The sequence below is a fragment of the Cetorhinus maximus genome, chromosome 18, assembly GCF_964194155.1.
Source record: "Cetorhinus maximus chromosome 18, sCetMax3.hap1.1, whole genome shotgun sequence".
Classification (NCBI taxonomy): Eukaryota; Metazoa; Chordata; class Chondrichthyes; order Lamniformes; family Cetorhinidae; genus Cetorhinus; species Cetorhinus maximus.
In genome coordinates this window covers 99349791-99363656 of record NC_135896.1, presented here as the reverse complement: position 1 = coordinate 99363656, position 13866 = coordinate 99349791, and the positions used below count along the sequence as shown (strand labels likewise).

Sequence of the window (13866 nt, the reverse complement as noted above, 5' to 3'; positions counted from 1 at the left end):
TGTATCATCATAACCCAGCATGCAATCAGCATTCAATCAGCGGTTCCTTTAAATGCTTGTGTGATTGAAAGATTGCTGTCCCTTGTTTTGAGTAATACTTCCAATTGTCCTTGTACGTTTATCTGTTTGTTTTGTTGCAACTCGAAAGATTCATTCCTTTGACCTTTTGAGAAGATTTTCCTCACGAACATAATTTCAGAGACGTGTTCGCCACAGCAAATTAATTTAATTTCATGAAGCTTCCTAATAATGTGCTTTGTAATAAATCATGATATTATAGCTCCATGAGGCCCATTATAGCCCTTTGTAACCCTGTATGTAAACAGACAGTAGTACATGCACAGCAGAATGATGTGTCATTTGTACAAGTTGTACGTCATATAATAACACCAGTCTGAGATGCTAGACAAAGGTATAATAGTTTTTTCATCAATGCAGCTTTTCTTTGTCTCAAAAATTAGATCCCCTGGAGCTGAGGGGGTGGGAACGGGGTGGAATTATACACCTTATTTTGTTTGCACGTTAATAATGAAATAGTTATTCATTAATAGTTAACAGTGAAATACACACAAACAGTACAATACCAGCTGTGTCAAAATCCTGGAACTCTCATCAAACAGTATTGTGGGAGCATGTTTACCACACAGGCAGCAGTTCAAGAAGATGGCGCATTACCACCTTCTAAAGGGTATATAGAGAATGAGCAATAAATGATAGCTTTGCCAGTGACACCCATATCCTGAGAAAAGACAGGAGCAAGTTGGTATCTTTAGGCAGGCCACCGTAGGTCAAAGTTTATATTCCTGGTAAGTGCATAATTTAATTTGTCAATAAAGCAACTTGCATTGTATTAGCTAAGAGAAGCTGCATTCTGATGCTGTACGCATTCAATGCATGTTGATGGTTTATCATTTTGACATAAGTGGCACTTTAATGAGTGAAATACATTGCAATGTGTATGCAAGTCAGGCACACAGCACGGTGTACACAAGTCAGGTGCACAGCGCAGTGTATGAAAGTCAAGCTTCCTCCATGAGATGTGGCCTGCACTGAAATATTTGAGTCCTTGTCATGTTGCACATAATTCTTGCTTTGAACTGAAGCCATGTTTATTATGCAGATGAGGTTAGAAACATTTTAAAGATTTGGAGAAATCAGAATTGTTGGTAGGCAGCTTCACCAGCAAGCAAAAGCTTGTCATTTAACGTGCTAGAATCATGATTTCTGATCTATTGCTTTAACCTAACCTGGGACCTGGCGTATGAACTGCATTGCAAGGCACTAGGCGATGACTCTCGGGCTGGCAGACAGCACAGACCTGACTTACCAAAGTGAGGATTCTCCTGCTTTATCAGGTTTGAAGGTAGGATATGTTAGAGAGCTTTTGTTTGCCTTGCAGTTAGCTTCAGGAAAATAGGCAATAGATGAACAATTAATAATTTGAATTTCTTCCTTTTAATTTCACCCCTTGCTTCTGAAATAGAAGTCAGCATCACTGAGAGTTATGGTGTGATTTAATTCTGTTTGACAGGTACTCGCTATGAATCATTTTTTGCGCCAGAATACATTTGTATTCCCATGAAATTAAATTATGCTAATTGCACATTGCCCTTGAAAATTCCTAAACCCCATAACCACATAAGTTAGCTTTGCTGCTGTGAAATAATTAGCATCAAAGTGTTGAGAAAAATTGATGTAGGCAGGGTTCCACAGGAGAAATGTTTTGATTTTAAAAATGGCAAAGTGTTCCTTGTTTTAAGGTCAAATTTAAATGAATAAGTAAATGCCCTTAATTGGAATGCATGGTTTTAGATACAGCTATATGAACTTAATGGGGAATTGGTTTCAAATCTTGGAAGTGTTTACAATTGCAAATCTTATTGTGTTGATATTTAAAGTTTGCATTTGGTACAGGCAGCAACATAAGGTCTCATTCATGTAGGGTTAGCTTTTAAGGGAAAGTAACCAATCAGTATTTCAGGATGTGCTTGTTATTCATTTTGGATTGTTATTTTGGCAACCGAGAGCCATGGGGAGTTGAAGCCGAATGAAGGAATACATTCTCAGTGGGACCATCTTTGGCAAATGTTTGTTTTGTGTACACTGGAGACAGGCCTGATGATTCAGATCACATTAAAACAGACCAGTACATTGAGGATACTTTTGGGTTGAAAATGGCACATGGGCAAAACAGTGCTGTTTAACTAATGCTGAAACAAAGGCTAATTGCTGGTGAAATAAACCTTTTCTAAAAAAAAATTCAAAGCCAGACAGGCTGATTAAAAGAAACCATTGAGAATGAAAGTCATTCAGCTGACCCCTGTAGTGACTACTTGACGAAGTTCAACTGTAATTAGCACCAATTATAATTTAGTGATCCCATCTACCCGAGCTCCTTTTTTTTCTTTTCTGTTTATCAAGGCGAGGGGTTTCAAGGCTGGGGAATGGAACACTCAACATTTCAGACATCCTGGACTGGATTTTTTGGCTCCTGCCAGGGCTGGTATTGGGAGAAGGTGGGGCTGAAAATTAGCCCCGGTGTGCTGGTTCCCTGGCTCAAATTGTCCCTCGGGGCCATTTTTGCAGAGGCAGGATTGGGGGCCAGTAGGCTTACCGGCCTGCACAGTCAGGCTCTTTAAGAGCCCTATTAACTCCAGCTAACCCCTGCCTAGTAAATCTCTCTGTGCTGCCACAATAAGGGCCCGGGTTTTGCGGTCAGCCAACCTTTGTGACGAGAATTTGTTTTCTGTTGATATGCAATTGATTGTAGCATAATTCAATGGACGTTCCATGATTCGAGTTGCAATAATGCCTTCAAGCAGCTCATGCAGCCAATCACATTAGAGAACCAGGAAACGAAATCAAATCATTTCTTAAAAATTTTGCACAGTGAAATAAAGATTGGGACATACACTAGAGTTAATGTAGAAACTGAAATGTCATGAAAACACTTGAACATTTTAATTATTTAAAAACTCAATTAAAACTAATTGTAATTTATCGTAGAGACCATGACATTCTACATATTTTCACCAGGCCAGAGATGTTGTTCAGTAGTAGTTAGTACTCACATTTCCCTTACAAGCCCAGTAGGTTGTGAATCTTCAGAATTCTTTATCCCATAGGGCTGTGGATGCTCAGTCATTGAGTATGTTCAAGACTTAAATTGATAGATTTTTTGCACACTTGTGGAATCGAGGGATATGGGGATAGTCTGTAAAGTGGTGTTGATGTCGAATTTCAGCCATGACCTTGGTGAATGTCAGGCCAGGTTTGAGGGGCCTTATGCCCTACTCTGCTCCTATTTTCCTTCTTAGCAGCTGCTGCTGGGCTATTATTCCTCAGATAACAGACAACTGCTAAGATACTTAAGTGACCAGAATTTTCAGCTTGTGTCTCTAACTTTAACCTGTGCCTCAACACATGAAAGTATTTATCATGTTCTAAATAAGGCCCTGTAGTAAGTGCATCTTTGAGGTACGTGACTGTGTCCATTCCTCTGGGGCTACTTCCTTCCCTTCACCCCCTACCTCAGAGCTAACCTTTCCCCTTGTTTATAGTTCTGCATTTATTTTCCATCTCTTTCGATCTGCTCCCCTTTGCCACCCAACATGCTCTGGCTCCTTTTTTGAGCAGGTCTGTGTAATTCATTGTGTGCCTCAAGTATCCATTCCCTCCTGCTGGGGATTCCTCTTTTCACCGCCTGGATGGGACCACAAATTCAGTCACAAGCAGAAAGCAGTTGTGCTACTCTACGATGTGCAGCATTGGTGTGACCGTGTACTCAGTCAGCTGGCCAATATGCTACTATATTTTTTAATAACTGGTCTCTTTCAGTTGACAGCATCAATACATAATTATTGACTTTTGAATAATTAATACTAGATTACATTTCGTGAGGATGAGATTGAATTCTGCTCACGTTTATTTGCACATTATTAAAAACTACAATGACTTGAAACCTAAAACATGCACAACAGCCTCCATCTCGTAAGAAGATAGAGAAACCAATAAAATGAAGAGGCCTCAGACACAGGCCTCATTGACCTTGACAGCTGAGATTTGGAATTTTGTTTTTAAACAGCTGGGCTCCTATAGATTTTTTTAAATGATCCTAAATAAGAAATGATTGCAGTTGATTGAACTGAACATGTGATCTCTTACAGTTGGTTACCTATGATTTTTACCTGCACACTGAAATTTCTATTCTCTGTTATCCTTCAGTTTTACAGGGCATTGGTGAGACCGCACCTTGAATACTGTGTGCAGTTTTGGTCTCCTTATTTAAGGAAGGATGTAAATGCATTGGATGCGGTTCAGAAGTTTACTAGATTGATAAAAGCAAAATACTGCGGATGCTGGAAATCTGAAACAAAAAAATTGCTGGAAAAACTCAGCAGGTCTGACAGCATCTGTGGAGAGAAAGACAGAGTTAACGTTTCGAGTCCGTATGACTTCTTCAGAACTAAAGAGAAGTAAAAATGTGGTGAAATATATACTGTTTAAGGTGGGGTGGGACAGGTGAAGCTCGATAGAAGGCCAACGATTGGTGGAGGCAAAGGAGAGATTGCGAAAAATGTCATGAACAAAAGGTCAAAGGGGTGTTGATGGTGTTGATACTGGCTAAAGGAGGTGCTAATGGTGACATTAAGAGTAGAAAGCAGGATGAGCAAGCGACAGGTAGCCCTAGGGTGGGGGGAGGGGATGGTGTGGGAGAAAAGATTGAAATAGGCTAAAAGGTGGGGATAAAACACTGAATGGAAATAAATTTTAAAGATAATAATAGAAATAGGAGGGGGAAATATATATATATTAAAATTAAAAAATAAATATATATTTTTCCCTCCTATTTCTATTATTATCTTTAAAATTTATTTCCATTCAGTGTTTTATCCCCACCTTTTAGCCTATTTCGATCTTTTCTCCCGCAGCATCCCCTCTCCCCACCCCATCCAGGCCATCTGTCACTTGCTCATCCTGTTTTCTACTCTTAATGTCACCATTAGCACCTCCTTTAGCCAGTATCAACACCCCTTTGACCTTTTGTTCATGACATTTTTCGCAATCTCTCCTTTGCCTCCGCCTATCACTGGCCTTCTATCTAGCTTCACCTGTCCCACTCCCCCCCCCCCCCCCCCCCCCCCTTAAACAGTATATATTTCACTACATTTTTACTTCTCTTTAGTTCTGAAGAAGAGTCACACAGACTCGACACGTTAACTCTGTCTTTCCCTCCACAGATGCTGTCAGACCTGCTGAGTTTTTCCAGCAATTTTTGTTTTTGTTACTAGATTGATACCTGGAATGAGTGGGTTGTCTTATGAGGAAAGATTGGACAGGCTGGGCTTGTTTCCACTGGAGTTTACAAAAGTGAAGAGTGATTTGATTGAAGTATACAAGATCCAGAACGGCTTTGACAAGGTGGATGTCGAAAGGATGTTTCCTCTTGTGGGTGAGTCCAGAACTCGGGGGCACTTTTAAAATTAGGGCAGAGATGAGGAGAATTTTTTTTCTGAGGGTTGTGCAACTTTGGAACTCTCTGCCTCAGAAGGTGGTGGAGGTGGGGTCATTGAATATTTTTAAGGCAGAGTTAGATTGATTCTTTTTAGGCAAGGGAATCAAAGATTTATCGAGGGCAGGTGGGGATGTGGAAATCGAAATGCAAGAAAATCAGCAATGATCTTATTGAATGGTAGAGCAGGCTTGAGTGGCCAAATGGTCCACTCCTGTAGCTATTTCTTATGTTCTTAGGTTGTGCTGCTATCGACAATGGTGTGTGAAGTGATCCTTAAGTGATGATATTAAAACCCACAACTACTACCATCTAGAAGGACAAAGGCAGCAGATAGATGGGAATACCATCACCTGGAAGCTCCCCTCCAAGTCACTCACTATCCTAATTTGGAAATATATCACCATTCCTTCACTGTCGCTGGGTCAAAATCCTGGAACCCCCCTTCCTAACAGCACTGTGGGTGTACCTATGCCACATGGACTGCAGCCGTTCAAGAAGGCAGCCCACCACCACCTTCTCAAGGGCATCTAGGGATGGGCAATAAATGCTGGCCCAGCAAGCGAAACCCACATCCCGTGATAGAATTAAAAAAAAGTTATTGCTCTCGTGCAGCACCCAGTAGCCTTTTATTTCAACACATCAGTTAGGGATGTGGCGTCACATGCAGATGCAAATGTTTTGTTAGGTTTCACTGAAACATAATGTTCCTTATTCATTTGGCTTGTAGAAAGGAAGGATAATGGGCGTCCGCTGAAAAATGAGGAGGGATGATACGGGTTGAGCTCTTGGAAAATGACACACATGAGTGGATTTGGAGACGGAAGCTGTGTGGGGTGGGGGTGGGGATGGCAGAGAGTGGTGGGGTGGGAAGGGGTTGGAGAGCAGGATTCTGCATAAGGCTTGGAGATCAGGAAGGGAAAACATGGAAGTAAGAAAGGCTGCAAAGGAGCTGGGGGTTAGGGAGAGAGACTGAGGGCTGATGAAGAAAATGGAGGTGGCCATGAGGCGAAGGAAATAGAGGAGGTCATGGCTGAGAAGCAAAAAGAAACTGTCTCCAATCAGCCACCTGAGACCTTTTGGAAGAAGACAACAGAATTTGTTCTGAGTACTAAAAATCAGAATGAGCAGCAGGTTCACTGTACTGCAGTAACTGACAGGATAATAACTGGCAGCAGTCCCTATAGAAACACTGCAGATTCCATGTACTGGTTGTCAGCTTAATAACAATATGTCTGTGTGATGTTTAATTTTCTGATGAAGATCAGAATAACTGGAGCAAACGATGTCTGTTGATTATATGTTCTCACTTTACCTGTGTACAAATACATATAAAAATATCACTCTTCCTTTGGAATAGCATAGTGTTTTTTCCTGTTGCATTTTCCTGTGATGAAGGTAACAATCCTTGATGTTGTGTAGAAATATTTTTATTGAGGAAGAGGCAACAAGACCTAGAGCTGAGACTCTGAAGTTGTTGTAAAGTCTAATGTGGGGTCACAGCCTTTTAGCTTACCATGTTTAGCTCCCATTTCTGCTTGACCATGGACTGTTCTAATGTGGCTTAGATGAGTTAATTTTGCTGATTTGTTTTCTTTCCACTGGAAATCAAATATTTGTGGGTTTTTTTCTTCATCGGAGATTTTCTGTTTAGAGTGGAAGTTGCCAACATGAAGCAATGCAGCATTTGGCACTTGGTGTGAATCAAGTACCAGTTCTAATGGTGAAATGCACCTTTGGACCTGTACAATGATAATCTTCAACCTCAGTGTTAGTATCACAATTATGTTTTTTTTATTTCTCACACTAGCCAACCTAGTAGCCCCTCATTGTGAGTTATCAAGATTAATGTTTTTTTTCCATGGGCAGTTTTGCTGATGAGAACCAAATTGCAGATTTTTTTGTCATTTCACGAAGTCCCTTGCAGCCAGCAGAGGGGAATTTTCATTTTATCCTAAAGCATGGAGTGGCAAAAGTTTTTTTGCCCATCAAGCTTGTTCTTCCTATGTAATCTGTGCAACCTTCTCTACTTGGGACTCCACCCTAGCCATTTAATCATAAATTGACTTGTCCCCATATTTTCATTATTCAGCCTTGACAAATACTCAAATGCTAACAGTCTATCTTGGTTCAGTTAGCACAATCTCTTGGAATATTTAATGCTTTCCCTGCATTCTTGAATTTCTTTCCTAAGTAAATATTTATCCATTTTAAGTTCATTGGAATAGCATCCTCTGCTTTTATTGTAAATGTGTTTCACTGTGCTGCACTGAGGATGTTTTTCTAGCCTTGCTTGAGACTTGTTTAATTTCAAACTGTATCCTCTAGATCTGACTTTGCTCTTCAAGTCATGTAGCTTTCTAATATCAGGAGCATCTGTACTTCTCTGTACAGTAAAGCCCTCCACAATTTTATTTTCTTCAGTGAAATTGCTGGTTTACCATTGCAAATCTCTCATAGTTTAGAGCCCTAAGCCTCAAAGTGACTTCTTTCTCTGAATCTCCCCAAAACATATAAATGTCAGTTGAAGACTGGGTACTCAATTTTCACACAGGATTCCAAATGTGGCCTCACCAATGGTCTATACAAGATTACAATAACTTTTTCTTGTACAGTCAAATATATTCTGGCTCAATGTTTGTCTTAGCAGGTGGCAAATCATTAATGCAAGTTCTCAGGCTTCAGAATTACAGGTAGCATAGACTGATCTGTTACACCTTGACAATTAAGATGTAATTGGCCATGCAATTAACAAGAAGTGAGGTGGGTTTGAAAGCCAGGTTCTGGGAACCAAAAGATAATGTTCTGGCTCATTGTGCACTCAGATCCTTAATGTGTGTGTTTAGGGATTTGCCTGTGCATGGTTTGTATTTACATTTGTATGTATAACAGCCTCACTTTTCAGCAGCAAATGTACTGGCTAGTATTCTACTGAAGTAGCAGTCCAAGGTTTTCTGTCGTGACAATATTGATCCTCAAATGGTTAGGTTAAGGCCACCTATCCAGTTGTAGTAGCTGCATTCTGCACAAATTAGGAAAATTAAATGTTAATGGCCTTTTCTTAACCAAGCAGTCTGTAGTTCCTGTGATCTCTGATCAAACGTTGGCTGTCTGTCAGCCCTCAACGTTGTTGAGCTTTACTTACTGTTTTCTATAGTAGCAATGTTCTCTCCGTGCAGGCATGAAGGCTCTTTGTGTTAGAAATGATTGGAGAGATTTCTTATTATAGGGATGTAAAAGGCTCTCTTTGTATTTACTGTTGAGATACAGGGATATAATTTTCTGACTAGTTATATGGTAATACCAGGAAGGTATAATAATTTTCATAATATTTTTCTGGTTTATTGTAAAGTAGGTTTATGAAGGTAAGTATAGTTGGGTCTGTGTGTGTGATTTAATTACATTTGGAATCAAATGGACTACGAGCTTTAACTCATCAAAAGAAGCTAGGTGCTTGACCTGCTAATGAGTTAACATGGATGCTGGCTTAGCATGTAAAGTGTGAAGGGAATTTGCATTTTTAGATAGATGAAGGAAGATTTGGGTTTCAAAGGGATTTTAGTCTGTTTACAACTAGCCAGATAAGCAAGGCTAAGGAATGTTTATTTTCCCCAAAAGGTTACTGATAGTAAATAGTTTTTATATTGAGAAAGTTACAGTTTCAAAGACATATGAAACAATAGAATTTACATATTAAAAAGAGAGAAACAAATATAAAGGAGAATGAGGCTCTGTGTCAGGAGAAGATCTAACCGAAGTGTGTGAAATAGCCTTAATGAAGCTCCCAGCATTTGTGCATAAGCCTGCTGTCTACCAAAACTGAAGCTGGAGAAAAGCCATTTGGAATTCCACTGTCCAGGGTAGTGTGTTAATTTGTTGGATCTGTTTAAAATCTAAAATCTATTTTTGGGCTATTGTCTTAAAGTGGGTGTAACTGGGAGTCAGGTTAATTAGGAATTTTGGGCAATATCCTAATAGTAATTGTAGCCTTATGTATGTGCTTGACATCTTTTATTTTGATAAATATTTTAATTTAATTTAATTTTTAAAAATCTTTATAAGTCTTGGTGGACTTATTACTTCTGAATTTCAGTGCATACATCTCAAAATAAAGACAAGTTGCAAAACCTTTGTGATAGCGCGACTGCGACCAAGTTTCCCTCGTGGATTTGGTCAACCTGGCACACATCATCTCCCACATCATAACAGGTGATGTCAGCATTAAGCTGAGCTGTTCAATGGAAAGTTAGTTGAAATAACTGGAAATGAGCCTCAAGGCAGTTGTAAATTGGTCTGACTGGTGGTGCACTGGCATTAACAGGTGGGCAGTGGTATCATTAATGAAGTGAGCTGAAGAGCCACATTTCAGGATGCTTTCTTTCAGAACCCATCCATTTATCCTTCAAGATGTGTTCCAATTTACCTGATGTAACCTAGCAACAACACAAAATAATTTTAAAATATCCATTCTTTAATGCATCACTTGATTTTTGAGTCTGTAGAACTTCTGTTTCCAAACTGATCTAGTTATATTCCTGTTGAATGGCACATAAACTCTTAATTGAGCAACTTCAAAGCTCGCAATTGTTATGATTCATTTGTCATTTTTAATGTGGATATTTAATTCTAGGAACTAAAATCCTAAAAGATGTTAATATTCTCCTCAGCGAATATGGCTAATTATAATGTAATGAGTATAATTTGGTGCGGTGAGTTAGCAATTGAGCTTCCATCATTCCTGACTAACCATGTATTGCTGCTAATGAGTTATGATAATAGAATCTATTTTTCTTTTCTCTTTCACAGCTTGCAATGAAGCACAAATGCTGAGCAGTTGCCAAACAATTTGAGAGTTGTGTCCAGGGTGATCTTCACGCAGAGTGACAGAAGTTTGTGTCTGTACATTTCCTTCAATGGAAATTTATTTCTTCAGACTTGATGCTGCCAATAGTAGAATATGTTTAAATATTTTTTTAAAATTTAATTAGCAATGTTTAACAAAAACAAAATATTGATCTTTTTTCAGTGTCTTAGAGATCCAGGCTATCAGTAGCCCTGAATGACTATAGCTGTACGCTTTCATCTTATACATACAGCTTTTAATTAATGTAATGTTGTATTACACAATATTAATAAAAATTTCAATAATGATTTTTTTAAAAATTTATTTAAACAATCTTGGATAAACAGTGTATTGTGGCTGAATAGAGTTTTGTTATAGGAATTGGACTTTTCGAACTATAATGTCACTCAAACTGTGACTGAGAAATATGTAATGTTCATTTTTAATGATGACGACTCATTTTAAAATCAACCAGTGATTATTCCAATTACATTCCAATGTGAAGCGTACACTGGGACACTGATACTGACTCATGAGGAAAACTGGGGTATTGTGCAGCTGTTAATGCCATGAGAAAACTCGATCTTTCAACCTCCAGGTGGAGATTAGCACGAGTATATTATTAAGTAGCATACTGGAAATATAATTTGGGTAAATGTTTCATATTGAAGAATGTATCTGTAAAATGTCATTAGTTCAGGTGAATTATAATTACTGGTGTTCTGTAACAATAAACACTGCAGACAACTGCTTGTACAAATGTTTAAAAAACAAGAGGCAATCTTGCCACTTGGTATACCTTGTTAATTCTGACTGCAGCAGAGTGTGTGCTGTGAAGTTCTGTGCCTGTCTATTCAGTGTGTGGGTTAATGCTCTGTTCTACTGTTTCCAGCCTTAGTATCATTAAAACATTTCAATTGTGCAGTGTATTCTTGTACAAAGTTATGAGTTGTACTGTAACCGCGAAAATAATATTTTTGATTCAGTAGTAGATTTTTCAAAGGATCAACTTTAGAATAAATCGCCTGAAACACACTAGGCTGCTTATTGAGATTGCACACAATAGCATTGCATCAGTCTGCTTTTTGCAGTCTACACTGGAAATTCAGATAATCTGCAAACTCCCTGTACGATGCTGTTCCCTAATCAAGCATCGGTACCATTTGCTATTTTCATGGCAATTTTATTTTGTTAATTGTCAGTCAGTAGATTTCTGTATTCTTATGGCCAGAAATTTGCTGGAACCGGGCATCTCGTATTCTTCGTTCAGCTCCAATTATGTTTGCATTGCAAATTGCTGGAATTGTGAACTGATAACACAGCACGAGGGTAGTGGGGCATCTGGGACCTTAATGAATGACAGGACCAACAGTATATCTCCTAAATCAGTGAAATTTAAGAATAGAGAAAGAAATAGAGCAGAGACAAAAATAGGGTGAATTGGAGTCAAATTAGTAGATACAGAAAGAGCAATAGAAAGGGAAAGAAAGATCGGTTTAAGTGAGAGAAAAAATAGGCAGAAAGGAAAAGCAAGAAAAAAAAAGATTAAATACCTCTAGGAACAATTTACTACCTGTAGGAGTTAACTTCCACAGGTTCAATTGTTCCTTTTCTGGACCTCCACAGTTGAATGGCAATGAAGGAAACTAAGTTACCCATTAGCAGGCTCTTTATGCTATGAACTAGGAAACCTACCTTCCTGCAGCAGAGGTTAATTCGTATTTGCGGGACTAATCCAGCAACTTCTTAACACGGGGAGATTGGCAGTGAGATCTTGATTCTGTAAGAGTAACAGTAGAGTGGTGCCACTACTTTGTGCAAATTCGCAATTTAACGGCATAACTTTTCCTCACAACAACTTGCTGAATCTACTATGCACTAAGAGCTGTGTGCACCTTGAACGTAACATTATTTTTCTAGCAAGTTCAAGGCCAGTATTTTATCCGACAACAGCCATGTCAAGTTGGTCTTTCTTAGATTTAAAGAACAACTTTATTTTTCTCCCCCTTGCCTGAGGAGGATGCTAGGAGCCAGAGATGGAATGTGTAACAGTTTAAGTATTCTATATGCATTGCAAGAACTGCAGCCCAAGCAGATCCAAATGAAAGTAAACACACTCCAAAAAGCTGCAACCTACACTTGAATCTTCTAGACAAATAGTTCTTGCAAACCATTAAATGAGCAGCTTTTCAAATAAGAGAATATGAAGCACTATGATCTGTGGTTTTGTTTGGTCAACCAGGTGGAAACACATCATCATGTTTAAGAATCTGTAAACCAAATTAATGAAGAATCCACATGGGTGATTTGTTTATCTGCTAATGGGGCGTGCACTCTCCTCCCTTTTAATATTCTCCCAACTTGACTCAGTCCAGTGAGTGCATGCAGGTTAGCAGGGAAAGCTCAGGAACCCCAAGTGTAATTAAAGGCATAACTGGAGCTTAACTAGCTAAAACCACACTGCCTACACAGCCCAAAGCCAGTCAGCCTCCTGCTTGTCCAGCTAACTCATCCTATCCATTGGCTTGCACACTTATCTGGAGCCACATGGGAAGAATTTATTCAGTTTTATCAGTAAGTCTTGACCGGCTGGCCTACTAACCAAAGTGCCCTGGAAGGCAGCAAACCTCTTTGGCTTAGGTACCGGATTATTGAGTTGTTTTGAACCTTAATCACAAAACAATGCCACCAGAGAATCTACTTCTCTCTATTCTCACCACCTCCCCAGATGGATAGTTGAGAGTTGGTCAGTATATAACTGACAGGTTTGGGTTTGAGTCATTGCTTAATGAACAGCAGCAGCACTGCGCAAGATACACGGTAGTCAGCAAAACTCTTCATAAAATGCATAACCATGCCTGTTCCCAAGAACACACTTTTTTAAAATGAAGACTGGTTCTGAGTGTTTTTATTCAACTCTCTCAGTTAAAGTCTTACAAAGATTGGGACTGTAGGCACTGAGAGAAAAATGCAGTGTTCACTGACTTTTGAACCTGCTAAACAAGGGGTGGGCACCCAGATGCAATCTCCTGTGTATTTCCATTTTTTGCTTCAGTGATTTTTATCTGTAAATTCGACCACACTGTAAACAACAAAAGGGCAGAGGTTAGTTTTGGTCAATAACATATGTGACCAAAGCAGGTTCTATGGATTTCTCAACAACTCACCCAGACCTCTGTCACACCGTGAATCAACCAGTCTCACTGAAACTCTGCTTTTCTCATGAGGGTTTCCAATCTCCACTTTTGAAGAACTCGCCTTGGATTTCTCTCCAAAAGTCGCTGCCACTCGGACGGCTTCAACAAGGATCCACCTCCAGGGTTTCAATCTCACCTTCTGAGACTCCTTTTAATTGGATCTCTAAGTACACTTACACTTCACCATCTAAGCACACTTTCAGATCTTCAGAAGTGCCAAGCAGAACACCACTGCTCCAAAAAGTAAGGAGTCACCAAACTTCGGCTGCCACCTCTGATCTTCAGGGCTTCTCTCAAGCCTACTTTGCTTCAAG

At 39.3% G+C, this 13866-nt stretch overlaps 1 protein-coding gene across 1 annotated transcript in view; it reads left to right on the top strand.

Annotated features, from left to right (window-relative positions):
- The window catches only part of stxbp6 (syntaxin binding protein 6 (amisyn)), a 263495-nt gene extending 252327 nt beyond the window's left edge, over positions 1 to 11168 (top strand). Inside the window, exon 6 of the mRNA XM_078563276.1 lies at positions 10319 to 11168. Coding sequence (XP_078419402.1) covers positions 10319 to 10342 — 24 coding nt within the window. The 3' untranslated portion in view covers positions 10343 to 11168. The remainder of the gene's footprint in view (positions 1 to 10318) is intronic.
- Positions 11169 to 13866: the final 2698 nt, after the last annotated feature.